At 33.4% G+C, this 14,378-nt stretch overlaps 1 protein-coding gene across 6 annotated transcripts in view; it reads right to left on the reverse strand.

The window, feature by feature from the left end:
• Window positions 1–11,420: 11,420 nt before the first annotated feature.
• TBC1D32 (TBC1 domain family member 32) overlaps window positions 11,421–14,378 on the reverse strand; it is a 243,140-nt gene continuing 240,182 nt past the window's right edge. For all 6 annotated transcript variants that reach the window (XM_074187466.1, XM_074187468.1, XM_074187465.1 and 3 more), the window contains one exon: window positions 11,421–14,173. In XM_074187466.1, the coding sequence (XP_074043567.1) occupies window positions 14,054–14,173 (120 nt within the window). In that variant the 3' untranslated portion in view covers window positions 11,421–14,053. The remainder of the gene's footprint in view (window positions 14,174–14,378) is intronic.

Here is a 14,378-nt window from a genome sequence, read left to right on the forward strand (position 1 = left end):
GGACAAGAAGTATTGTTATAAACATGTTTTATTCTAATTGTTTAATTGGAGATTAATGATAGATTCATCAGGGGTCCACTGATATACACAAATATGTCACAGAAAACCAAAAAAAGGCCATCAACACTTTGGATGAATTTTCTATTTTGGATTTATAGGAGGAAATGGGCATTGTCACATAGAGTGGTCATGATCTGCACTGCTACAGAGAATATCCACCTAAGTGAGAACACAGATGTATTGGAGTAGAAATCCCATTGTTCTGGAAAAGGAAGTGGTGAACAAAAGGCTATATTTCTTCTAGTATCTAGGTCTTCATTCTCATTGTGTTGAGAACTGAACTGCATCAAAAATACACTTTTCCTGTTTTCTCCTTTGTGGAGAAGAGAGTGAACCCCCAAAATTCAAAGGAATTATTTCATGTAAGTTACTTTCTTCCCCAAATCAGTCTGGAGAAAAGGGTATTGTCACTGGAGAGCTGATCTGTTGCTACTAACTCAGCAATGCACTCATCTATGGAAGAACCAACACTAGCAGAAATAACAACAGCTGCCACTGGTCTTGCTCTTTTTCCAGAGGGGGGGAAATTAAGAGAACACAAGCTCAGAGACCAGAATCAGGGCATAAAGACTATAATATTTTTTTAGTTAAAGCTATTTGCATAATAAACACATTTGAATGTTTCCCACAGTACCAAGTCAATCAAATATTAAAAAATACACTTAAAGTTTTACAAAACACTTTTTTCAAAATCAACTATGGTAAATAGCATGACAAATACCCTCATTTTACTGATGAAGAATTTGAAATTGAGAGCTAATGTATCTTTCTCAAGGTCACATTAAAAAAGTTATAATGGGGACACAAACACAAGTCTTATGATTTTTGACAAGAGTAGCAAAATTCATTTGTAAGCCAGTCAATTGAAAGTTAGAATACATTTCTCATTAGAAATAATATTAAAAATTGGTGATTAGACAGCAGTTAGCCCCCAGATGCCTAAATAACCAATTATATAGCTGAAATACTCTACATTAGCATTTTAAAATAGTAGAAAACAATACTGTAGCAAAAGTAGATTATATCATTTACATGATGAATTAAATAAGCATTTCTGGGCTGAAAAGGGAACCTAATCACCAATTCTGGCTATATCAAAGAAAAAATTAGTTTTCACATCTTGATTCCTCCAAGTTACAGTGTTCTGAGTAGATTTAAGATTTGTGGTGGAAAGGAGACAGAAATTATAAGTGTAGTCATATTCAGATCAATTTATTTATAGTTTATGAGTCAAAATATTTAGTATTTCATACAACAAACAATTAGAAACTATTTTGTGCATGGCACTCAGTTCTTAATGTAGTGGGAAATGCAAAAAAAAATCCCATATAATATGTTCTATGTTCTCAAGGAGTTTATAATCTAGCAACATGGAAATTAAAAGTTAAAATTATGAATTAATATGAAATGATCTTATGTTGTAATAGGGTCAAGTGCAAATAAATCATTAAGATTATAAGTGCTATTAAATTCTTAGGGAAATCATTGTGGATTGAGGAGAGGCTTGAACTGAATCTTGAACAGGAGGATTTCAAAAGACAGATGAAACAAGGTAGTCATTCCAGGTGAGGAGTAAAATACAAGGATGTTGGAATGCTCATTTGATGACTTATAACAAGTCTTGGATAGCTTATAATTTAGAACTGGGAGACATCTCAGAAAGTATGATCCAACCCTTCATTTTGTTCACAAGGACACTGAAGCCCAACAAGCTCAAATTATTTGCCCCAAGTCAACCAAGAAGGTAACTTATACTTCCATGTTCCAGGTCACCCGAGGAGATAGGTCCCATTATTCTAGGGGAATAATAGAATTTAAATTAGATCTAATTTTTTTTAAAAAAAAATTAAATTTGAAAGGTAGATTGTGATGGGTTTGAAAGACTAGACTAAAAAGTTTGGTGAAAAAGAGACTGAATTGGATCAATTGTGTAAGGCAGATTGGAAGGAGGAGTAAAGCAGATCAATAATATGACAACCATAGTGAGCCAGCTGGGAGGCTAGTAATAAAACAGTGTTAATGAAACACAAAGGAAGTTACATATGCATATAGAAGTGTCATCAAAGAAAAAAAATTGAAAGGATTTGGTAAGTGACCAAATATCAGGAGTAAAGGAGAGGGAGACAAATATAATTTCAGAGTTTTGAGCCTAGTATTTAATAAAATCATGGATAGTATCATCAATTGAAATATTAGAAGTTATTTTGGGGTGCAACATAATGTATTTGATATCTAAGTGAATATGCCAAGGAAAAAGAAGTCACTGCATCATAAATTTTGAACTGGAAACGACATCACAGATAACCAAGCCTAATCCTTTCAAATCATAGACAAAGAACCAGAGACTCAGAGAAGCTACATGATTTGACCAATATCAGGTAGCAATTAGAAGGACTGAGTATCAATTCCAGATCTTTTGATGCCAAAAACATCAAGTATTTTATCTACTCTTTCCATTTTTTCAAATATACTTTTATTTGTAAATAAATCACTCCATTAATTTTTCTCCCTCTAGCAGAAGGCTCTCTTCTTACCAATCTTTTAATAAAGGCAATTAGAAATCTCTTCTCACTCCTTTATCACTGCAGTATACAAGAATACTAAATTGTAAAATAATTTCACAATGATCTTATCTAAAGCTATTATATTCAGTGGCAGGGAAACGAGTTGTCATTTGACTAATTCATTATTGTTAAATATAAAAAAGTAAAAACAATGAGATTACATACAACTGGTAGGAGTCATAACTACCAAATATTAAAGAAATAGAAGATTAAGGAAAACTGCTTAATCAGTTTCCCTTATTCTCAATAATTTTTATTATAATCTTTAAAATTAAGAGGTATTTTTATGCTAACATTATCATTTCACTGATGAATTATAAGTTTACCCTTCTGTTCTGTTTTTCATTTCCCAATTTGTTTCTATATCATTATTTCTTTTAAAGTATATACTTGGGGATAGCTAGGTGGCTAAGTGGATAGAGCACTAGCCTTGGAGTCAGGACCTGAGTTCAACAAACAGCCTCAGATACTTAATAATTACCTGTGTGACCTTGGGTAAGTCACTTAACACCATTTCCTTGCAAAAAACAAAAAAGTATATACTTATAATTGTCCTTTAGTCTGTGATAATCTTGATTTGATTTGACTTTTTCAGTTTTTAAAGCAACTTTATTTATGGAGTATATACAACTTTTTCTGCACTTTTATAATTGTCATTATGATGTTATCTGTGTATATTATATCTTAACTCATCCCTTTCTTGTGCTTCACTTTCACTTATAAAGTTGACAGATATGTCCTCTTGAGTGGACACCTACAAACTAGAGATGATGTAGGAGGTCTCAAAATCATAGGATAACAAATTTAGTGCTGGAGAATAGTTTATGGGACATCTAATTCAATCCCTTCATTTTACAGACGATAAACTAATGCTTGAGAGACATATCTAAGGTTATACAGTTAGCATTATGCAGAGTCAGAATGAAGACTGAGGTACCAAATTACAAATTCAACATTCTTTCTGTTGTACCAATCTGCTCATTCTCCTTGTCAGTTTCTTTTTCTATTTACTGGGTGGCAGAAACTGGTCATTTTTGATTATGGACTCAAAATTTGAAAAGTCTGAAAAAGGACCCATGAAAACTAAATAGATGCTCATACACAGAATGTTTTGATAATTGTCATAACTCTTAAATTGTAGATTACAATTTACAAATAAATTTGTAAACACTAAATTGTGAATTAATTATAATGATATAGCCCAAGCATGAGCACTGAACATTTCTATAGCTATTGAAATTGTGCTTATTTAAGGAGCATTTTGCAGATGAATCAACATAAATATTTTGTGTGATTTGGTAGGATGATCCCAAGTATTTTATGTATTTTTATTTATTTTGTACTATGTATTTATTTGGAAGTAGCTTTCGAATTCTTGTTTTTAATGAGATTGCTTTCTGAATGTTAATCCATACTTGTATCCCTAGTATAAATACAAATTGGTAAAAATAAAAATTTCTTAAATGCAATAGTATTATAAGATTTTATCTAAAATGTTTGAATCAATATTTGATGATTAATTAATATTAATTATAGTCTATATGCGAGGAGCAAGTTATAAAAAGATTAAAGATTTTGTATTGAATCTTAGATGTAATAGAAAGTTTCTACAGTAAAGGAATATGGATTGAAGCATCAAAGTTACTCTTTAGAAGGAGCTCTTTGACAACACAGTAAAGAATGAATTGAAGTGCGGGGAAACTTGAAGCATAGAGACCAACCATTAGGTTACTGCAATAGTTTATTATGTAGGGTGGACTTTAACTAGGTTTTGGCAATATCAGAGGAGAGAGAATATATGAGGCCTTTTTTCCTTCCTGCCTCGACTGCTCTGATTCTTTTTCTAAGAATTTCTTGATGTTGTTTACTTCATTAATTTTCTTCCTTGTTAGGACTTATTATCCCTTTATTCGTGCTATGTGTTTATTCTTTGTGGAATAACAGCTAAAAAAGTTGAAGCTTTTACATACTCCTTGATGTCTCTATCTTTATCTAAACCCTGTACCTGATGGGTACATTGTCAGTAGCAGGATGAAGGAAAACTCTGAAGAATCTATAATTTGGGCAGCTAGGTGGCACAGTGTGTACAGCACCAGCCCTGAAGTCAGGAAGACCTAAGTTCAAATGTAGCCTCAGACACTTATTAAATAGCTGTGTGACTCTGGGCAAGTCTCTTAACCCAACTGCCTTGCAAAAAACAAAAAACAGACAAAAAAGCATCTATGAGGATCTGACTTATAAATTGAACCCTTCTGTATAATGCTTAATATTTACCAAAGTAGACATATAAACTAAGGATAAGAGTATCTTTCTAAAATTTATATAAATTGATGCAAGGTGAAGTGAGCAGAATGAAAAGAATATCATACAAAGAAATAGTAACATCATATAATGATCAGCTATGAATGACAATTATTCCCAGCAATATAATGATGCAAGACAATTCCAAATGACTCATGAGAGAAAATGCCATTCAGATTCAGAGAATGCAGACAGAAGCATATTATCATCTTATTTTTGTATTTCTTTTCTTTTGATCTGTTTCTTCTCACTTAACAGGACTAATATGAATATATGAATTACATATTTACACACATATTTATATATACATCACTATATATATATATATATGTATATATGGAAATACAAGGGAAAGGAGGGATTGGAGGGAGGGAGATAATTTGGAACTCAAAAATATTAAATGAATGTTAAATTTTTTCTTTTCATGCAATTAGAAAAAATTCTATATTTAAAAAGTGTCTTTCTATATTGTCATTGACTTCACTATCATTTAACTTTTAAGACAATCATTTGACTTTTTTCACTTTGTAGTATTCAAGCTACACAAAGAAAAAACATGAGTTTTATTAGCTATAACTGATCTGCAGAGTAAATTAGCAAACAGTTATAGAGACATATTTCAGAAATTTAAATAGCAACTGAGAGATTAGTATCTGAACTTTTTAAAATCCTAGTTTGTAGAGTGAACAATGCAATTGAATATATAAAATCCCAAGCCCAATTTTTAGATCTTGTTTAAAATCTGTATATCCCATTAGAATATATCCTATTTGTCATATGCAATCAGCTGATCTTATTGCTCTCTCAAAATTTTCCTCCCCAAATTCTCCTTTTCAGAGGATGAGATGTTAAAAATCTAGTCCTGCTTATAATCAGAGATAATACCACTCTTTGTAATTAGATGACTTCTATGCCTAGGTCCATTGGTTACAATACTGAATTTACTTTAATGATGCTAATTTTATTTCAAGTATAACAAAAGGCCTGGGATGGGGTGTGTAAATATAATAAGGAATTCATTTCAAATTGTATTCAAAGAACAATGAATATCAAATGAATTGTGTATAGTAAGATTTATTCACTTATTAATCATGTTTAAATGAAATAGATTTATTGTACACATAGACTACTGTTCTTAAATAATGGGGACATAACTAAGAAGGTAACATGTTAATATGCTTGCATTTCAGTGCATGCTCTCAACTAAGGTTTAATAAACACAAACAATTATATAACAATTTGTTAATGGCCACTCAAGCAAGTTTGGGTTAGAAGGTCAGTTATGACTAAAAAAAACTAAGCTCTAATTACTCTTGAGCTGAAGGCTTTCCATGGAACTCTAATTTGATAACACAACTGTCATTTGTTGTCTCACTTGTTGATAGCCCTGTTTCCGAACTTCTTAACCTGGGTTACATCCTGCCAGGTTATATCCTGCCAAAATTAGAGTTACATCATGTGTTTATCCTGTATACTAATTTTGTGGTTTTCTGCATAAGAACTGTTTGATACTTTCAATAAAAGTATATGCATGTTTCTTTTCTCCCCTGAGCTGGTGAACAGGGGAACTCAACAACTATTGCAAGCAGATGACAAGACTACCTATTCACCTATTTAGTCATTTAGGACAAGAAAATGACTATAATTAAGACTGTAAACAGTTAAGATCTTATATTGCAATGCATAGGTGATGAAGTATTGCAAGAAGGTTCATTATTTTTAAAAAAATACATCTTTATCTGCCCAATGTAGAGAGATTTGCTATAGGAGGAAAAAGTAGGAACATGATAATAACAGCATCATGAGTGGTCCTCCAGGCCAAAATAAGAACAAGAAATGACTCCACATATGTATAGTATTATAAATCATCCTTAGATTTGTTTGATTTCCCTTTTTTAATAAAGTAATAAATTTTGATTAAAGAAATGCAAATTAAAACAATTCTGAGACACTACATCATACAGATCAGAGAGGCTCAAATGACAAGGAAAATAATGTTGCAGAGGATGTGAGAAAGCTAGGATATTCATGCATTGTTGGTGGAGTTGTGAATTCTGGAGAGCAATTTGGAAGTATGCCTAAAGGATAATAAAACTGCATACTCTTTGATTGGGTAATACCTCTACTAGGTCTGTGTCCCAAATAGGTCATCAAAAAGGGAAAAAGACCCATATGTACAAAAAATATTTGTAGCAGCATTTTTGGTAGTGCAAAAATTTGGAAATTGAGGGGATGTTCAACAATTGGGGAATGGTTAGATATGATGGAGTACTATTGTTCTCTAAGAAATCATGAGCAGGCAAATTCAAAAACATCTGGAAAAGACATGCAGCTCCTCCCAGTAGTTCAGTGATCAAGGACAATCCAGACTATCCTGTTATGGACAATGCCATTCACATTCAGTGGAAAAAAATGCGGAGTCTGAATGCAGAGCAAAGCAAACTATGTTCACTTTTTCAAACTTTTTTTTTTTTTCCTCATGGTTTTCTTTGCTTCTTAGCTCTAATCTGTCTTCCACACCATGACTAATATGGAAATGTTTGTGCATGAACAACTTTTACCAGATCATGGGAGTGGGGAGAGAAGAGAGGTTGGTAGAAAAATTGTCTTTGCTTGTAACTGGGAAAAAATTAAAAAGTAATAAATGAACTACAATCTGGAAAGCCAAAAGTCACAAAGCTTTTGCAAGTTCATCAAAAGCAGTGAAGTATTGTAGCTCAAGCTATAGAGATCTAAAACCTGATCTTTGTTTAAGGAAATACAAGTTATTTATCCACCACAGTGAACATGATAGTTGGGTCTAAGCATCCAGAAGATTGTTGAGTACTGAAAGCTTAAACAAATCAAATTAAAATGACTAGGAATGAAGCACTAGGAAATGTCATTCACTATACTATGGCAAAGTACTATACAACTTTTCCACAAGTATCTCTGAAATTAAAAATCTTTAATTGTAAAGAAAAAAAGACAAAATATTTCCAGTTACTTTCCTCTAAGATAATTGATTTTACTGAAATTCTTTCCCCTAAACAGAAAAATTTTGGATTTTAATCTTAATAATATTTTGTCTTTGTCTCATATACTTATCCTCTTATTTGTCTAATTACTCCCTTATAATTCTAAGATATTTCAAAAATTCCTGTATATTTACTAGCAAGTGAATGGTATTTAGGAACCTGTATGTCATCTTACCTCCGTCTAAATAGCTTCTTATTCCCATAAATAAGATTTACCTTGGGGTGGTGGTGGCGCAGTGGATAAAGCATCGGCCCTGGAGTCAGGAGTACCTGGGTTCAAATCTGGTCTCAGACACTTAATAATTACCTAGCTGTGTGGCCTTGGGCAAGCCACTTAACCCCATTTGCCTTGCAAAAATCTAAAAAAAAAAAGATTTACCTTGTAGTTTTAGCTTTTAGAAGAGTTACTTAGTATATCAAGAAGTTAAACTTTCAAGACTCAGAGGTCACTGTGTTAGAATGGGTATTATGAATTGAATCTCTCCCTTTTGTTATTTCTTTTTTTGGGTTCATTTATATTATTATAATAATCTTGTTGTGAGAGTAAACATAAGCCCCCCCCCAAAAAATGAGAAACCTCAAGAATAGTGAGAGAAGGAAAAAAAGTACTTCAGTCTGTGTTCAGATTCCAATGGCTATGTCTCTGGTATGAGTAGCCTTCTTTATCATAAGTCCACCAAAGAAGTTGCTTCAATATTTTTCCACAGTTGCTATTACTAGCTGCATTTCCCTCCACTCTATTCATTCCCACTCTCATTTATTCTATTTTCTCTCCCTCTTTTCACCCTTTCCCTATTCAAGTGTGTTGTATCTGAGTATCCTCTTCCATGATCTTCCCTCTCTTCTATCACGTACCCCACTTCCTTCCCCCATTCCCCCTTATCCCACCCTTTTCTTATCATTTTTCTCTAGTGTAAGGTAGATTTCTCTACCCTATTAAGTATGTATGTTATTTCTTCTTAGTCATTTCTGATGAAAATGAAGGCTCACTCATTCCCCCTCACCTTCTTCCATTCCACTTCAATGTGAGTTTTTTTTCTTGCTAATGTGAAATATAGCCCCTTCTTCCTCTCCTTTCTCTTCCTCCCAGTACTTTCTCTTTCTCTGAGGCATAGCTTGCTCTGCACTCACTCTGTTAAGGTTGAGTTCTTTCACCACCCCTTTTGACGATATTAAACCATTATATTCAGCTCCTTCCTGCGCTTTGTGTATATACATACATATATATTTACTCCTTCTCACTGCTCTTATAAATGAGAAAATTGATATGAGTTATCAGTATCTTCTTCCCATGCAGGAATATAAGCAGTTCAACATCATTATTAGTCCTTCTCATCCACCCCCTCTATGGTTCACTTGAGTCCTGTCCTTGGAGATCAAACTTTCTGTTTATCTTTGGTTGTTTCAATAAGAAAGTTTGAAAGTCCCCCTGTTTCATTGAAAGTCCATCTTGTCCTCTGAAAAAGGATGTTCAGTTTTGCTGGGTGGTTGATTCTAGTTTGTAAATCAAGATCTTTTGCCTTCTGAAATATCTATTCCAAGCCCTATGCACCCTTAATGTAGATGCTGTCAGATCCTCTGTAAGCCTAATTATAGATTCATGATAGTTGAATTGTTTGTTGCTGGAAGCTTTTCTCTTTGACTTGGGAGTTTGGCTATAATATTCCTGGAAGTTTTGCTTTTGGGATCTCATTCAGGAGGTAATTTCTATTTTACACTTTGCTTCTAGGATCTCAAGGCAATTTTACAGTATTATCTTGAAAAATGAAGTCTAGGCTCTTTTCCTTTTGGACTTTCAGGTAGTCCAATAAATTTTAAATTATTTCTTCTAGATCTGTTTTCAAAGTTGGTTGTTTTTTTCCAATGAGATAGTTCACATTTTCTTATTATTTTTTTGAAATAGTTTTATTTCTTCCTGAGTTCTAGCAAAGTCATCAGCTTTCTTTAGTTTCAGTCTGCATTTGAAGGAGTAATTTTCTTCAGAGAGCTTTTTTAACTCCTTTTCCAGCTGGTCAATTCTGCTTTTTTAAGGCATTCTTCTCCTCATTTTCCTTTTGTCTTGCTTTTTCCTTTTGGTCTAAACTCATTTTTAACATATTGTTTTCTTCAGTGTTTTTTGTATTTCATTCACCAAGCTGTTAATTTGGTTTTTTATGATTTCTCTGCATAGCTCCTCATTTGTTCTCCCCAATTTTTCCTCTACCTCCCTTAAATACTTTTCAAAGTCTTCTTTGAGCTCATCCATAGTCAGAGCCCATTTACTATTTCTCTTGGAAGTTATCAGTATAGATGCTTTGATTTGTCATCTTTTGAATCTTCTATGGGACCAAAGTAATTGTCTATGGTCAGATTCTTCTTTTCTTCTTTTTCTTCTGTTTGCTCATTTCCTCATTCTATGACTGATTATCACAATTCCAAAGCTTTTTGGGGGGGGGGTTGGGACAACCCACAGGGATCTTAATTCCTCCAAGGTCTTATGAGAAGCTCTAAGCCCAAACTGCAACCTGTATTTGAGTGTGGGAAAACAACTGAGTCCTCAACCTCCTTATCTTCTGTGGGCTGAGAGCTGTGGACATGCTGGGTGGCTCTGCAGACTCCCACTGCAGGTTTTCACTGCAGGCTTGCTCTTGAGGCCATAACTTGCTCTGCACTCACTCTGTTAAGGACTAGTTCTTTCAACACCCCTTCAAGCTATTCCTGGTGATCCCGGCCAGGAGGTCTAGAAACTGTCCCATCTGCCACTTACCTAGGTACCCCAGGGATATAGGCTCTCTGCTCAGCTGCACTGAAGCTGCTGCTGGGGCTGCCTCTGCGCTCTCAACAGCTTTTTCCAAACCCCAGTTCGGTCAGGTGAAACAGACCTTTCTTGAAGAACATCTAATTTGTCTTGGACTGGGAAATTGTATCACTCAATCTTTCTATGGGTTCTGCCTCTCTAAACTTTGAGAAAAGTCATAATTTGATGGCTTTTGGAGTTTTGGGGGGAAGCAGTTTCCAGGAATTCCTGCTTCCACACCACCTTGGTACCCCCCCCTTCCAGCCTTGTTATTCTGGATAGACTTATGATTGTATGTATGAGGGAATTACATTATTCCACTTTAGCCTGTATGTGAGCCTAGATCTTGGAATCTTAAAAAATTTTGAAGCTTTGCCCAGTTGTCTGTATGTTGCAAGTTTCCAGTCACTAGTTTTTACTTTATTACTTTAAACTTTTCACAGGACTAGTAATATCTTAGGACACTGCATTTCACAGATTAGGACCTCTTATGATATCTTTACTATATAAAATTTATAGAAAATTATTGCCTATATAATTCTAAATAAATAGTTCCATATCATTCCTTTAACAAATGAATCTACAACCCCAAGGAATCCAGATTAAAAGAGAATTTATTTTTCTAATATGTTTCTAATATATTTTAACCCTCACAATTTTGATTAGAGGTCTTCCTTGAGGGAAACAAAACTCCCCAAGCGATATACTTAGGTTTTGTATTGTCAATTATTTCCAAATCATTACATGGAACACAAAATAGCACTCCAAGACAAAAAGAGAACACAATATTATGACATTTACATAATGGGATGACTACCTTAAGCTTAGAAGAAATTTGAGGCTAATAGGGTGAGTCAGGTCCCTGACTGTAATCCATCATGGAAAAAAGTCTCAGCAATTTCAACCAGTGATTCCTTAAGTTTTTTTTTTCCTTAGGGGCTATTTCAAGCTATTCTCTCTGCTTCTGTCGCTCCATAGAGCATCAATTCCGTATACATTTTGGAAATGAAGCCTTTATTAAAGAAACCTGTTGCAAAGATTTCCTACCACTTCTTTCCCTTTTAATTTTTTATTACATTTGGTGTGCAACACCTTCAATTGCATAAAATAAAATTTCTCTATTTTACCTTTTACAGTCCTCTCTAATCCTTGTTTGGTCTTACTTTTTCCCAATTCATAGATGTGGCAATTTCCCCACACATTTCTTCATGATATGATCTTTTATATCTAGCTTATATGTTCATGTGTAACTTATATTCCTGTGATGGTGTGAGGTGCTAGTCTAAATCTAATTTCTTCCATGCTAAAATAGGAAGCTTTTGACACAACAGTTGGAATCTTAGTGTTTGAGAATATTAGATACATTAAATAAATTTGCTAGGGTAGTAGATACATTTGCTTCTTATATATCTAATTATTTTCCAGTGATTTAGCTCTGTTTCTTAACCAGTAATAAATATGTCAAATGTCTAATTGCTATTCTTCTCCAGTGAAAATTAGTCTCCTGCCTCTAGCTGAAGATAGCTTTCTAAAAGTACAATTTTTGTGTATTATATCCTACCTCAGTTTCCAATCAAAAGCAGCAATGAACATTCAAAAATTAATTTATTGTTTCTTCTTTTTTCCATTTCATATTTCCAATTACTGTGGAGCTACTTTTAAAAAGAAATAAAGTAATGCAAGTTTCTTAGGACCAACAACAATAATTGTTTTTTTTGTTTGTTTTTAGTTTTTGCAAGGAAATGGGGTTAAGTGGCTTGCCCAAAGCCACATGGCTAAGTAATTAAGTGTCTGAGGCCAGATTTGAACTCAGGTACTCCTGACTCCAAGGCCAGTGCTCTATCCACTGGGCCACCTAGCCACCTGACCAATGACAATAATTAAGGAATAGAAGGGAAGAAAGGGAATCATAAACTTCTATTACAGGTGCTGTGAAATAAATTTTGAAAATTAAGTTTGAAAGTAGACAAAGCTACATGTTTTAGGTCATCTAGAGGACTCTAGCTAAATTCACATAAGGCATGGATAAAATGTATAGGATGTCAAGTTAACTTGCTCTATTTTCTTTGATGGACTTTATTGCTACGGTCCTAATAAGGTCATATTGCCATTTACATTATGCAACCTGATTTTGATAGGTTGATGTTCTAATAGTTTAAAATCACACAGAATTGAATATTATACAAGTAATCATGCCTTATGACAGTTCTTTCTTAAACAAAAAGAAAAAAGGCTTATTATAAACCAGTTTTTGGTCAAATTTTTGAAAGGGAGGGGAGATAATTAGAAGAGCCTGCAGCAAATTTGATCAAGTTAAATTTGAAAATGAAATGTTACTATTGTACTACTTTTATTAAAAGTAGAATTTTCTATTGAAAGCAATGGTTATTTAACATATACTGTTTTATGCTCTAAGGATTCTTCACAAATAAACGTAATGGCAGTTATGTTACATGAAAATAAATTGGAACAAGCTTTGAGTCATGTTGTTCAGGCAAATTTTGCTCAAAGACAGATTTTTGTCCAAATTAAAGAAAAAATGTGCTCACTTAAATTAATTCAGTAATGGATACTTCAGTATCCTACTTCAAATGCATTCCAAATCAGATCAATCACTTAAGAAGACATTTCGAAGAACAATAGTAGAATGTTCATCAGGATGGAAGAGCCAATTTAATTTTGAAGTAGAAAATGTAAGGATTTTCATATGAAAATTTATACATGGTATCTTTGCATGTAATTGGAAAAAATAAAATAAAATAAAAAAGAAAATGTATACATGAGTATAGGTATCATATCTCAACTTTTAGAAACTAATTAGGTAATAAAATATTAGTGCACCCCTGTCCTCTTTTATTCTACATGTAGAGATCAGACTCTTCTATAAGAGTCTACACAAGAGCCACGGACACAGAAAACAATTGTCTTGTCTCTATAGTCACATACAGTCTAGCAAGATGATTATTTTCATATTGCTTTTTATTACCAAACTCACTAGAAATATTTCAGTTAGATGGCAATGACTAGATTGGAATAAGGTGGTATGGTTTTAGATTCACATCCAAAAAACACAAATAGAGACCACAAGTAAGCTAGGGCTGACATTAAAGCAATCTACTGGCAATTGTAAACCAATCTAGAAAAATGAATTCATTTAAGGTCACCAATTGAGATAATGTCTTCTTGAAAATACTATTATATTCACAAAACCCTCATTATTGATTTTACAATATGTGCATTCACAAAGCATGAATTTTTATGCATAACAATATGAAACCATCAGTATCCCTTTAAGAACAACTAAAACATGAAATTGAAATGCTCCTTCTCTGGAACTACATGCTTTGCACTCGAATATTCTTCATCTCTTGCAGCAGCATGGGCCTGTAGTTCTGCTCCAAGTTTTCCATGTATTCAAAGTAGTCACTCACCCGAAATCCATGAAGTGCTTCCTCCTGCAGAAACAATGCATAAGGAAATTCATTAACTTTGAAAAAATATATTCAGTTCCAAGTAAAGGAATTTTAAACGTCTGCATTTAACTCTACCTTCTTTTTTCCCCATTACAGGTTAGGTATTTTAGACTACAAGACAAATTCTCTCTCTTTTTTTTTTATAAGTATGAAATTGGAGTATTCTTCATCAGGCAGTATTTTAAAA

The sequence above is a fragment of the Macrotis lagotis genome, chromosome 5 (genome assembly GCF_037893015.1).
Source record: "Macrotis lagotis isolate mMagLag1 chromosome 5, bilby.v1.9.chrom.fasta, whole genome shotgun sequence".
Taxonomy (NCBI): domain Eukaryota; kingdom Metazoa; phylum Chordata; class Mammalia; order Peramelemorphia; family Peramelidae; genus Macrotis; species Macrotis lagotis.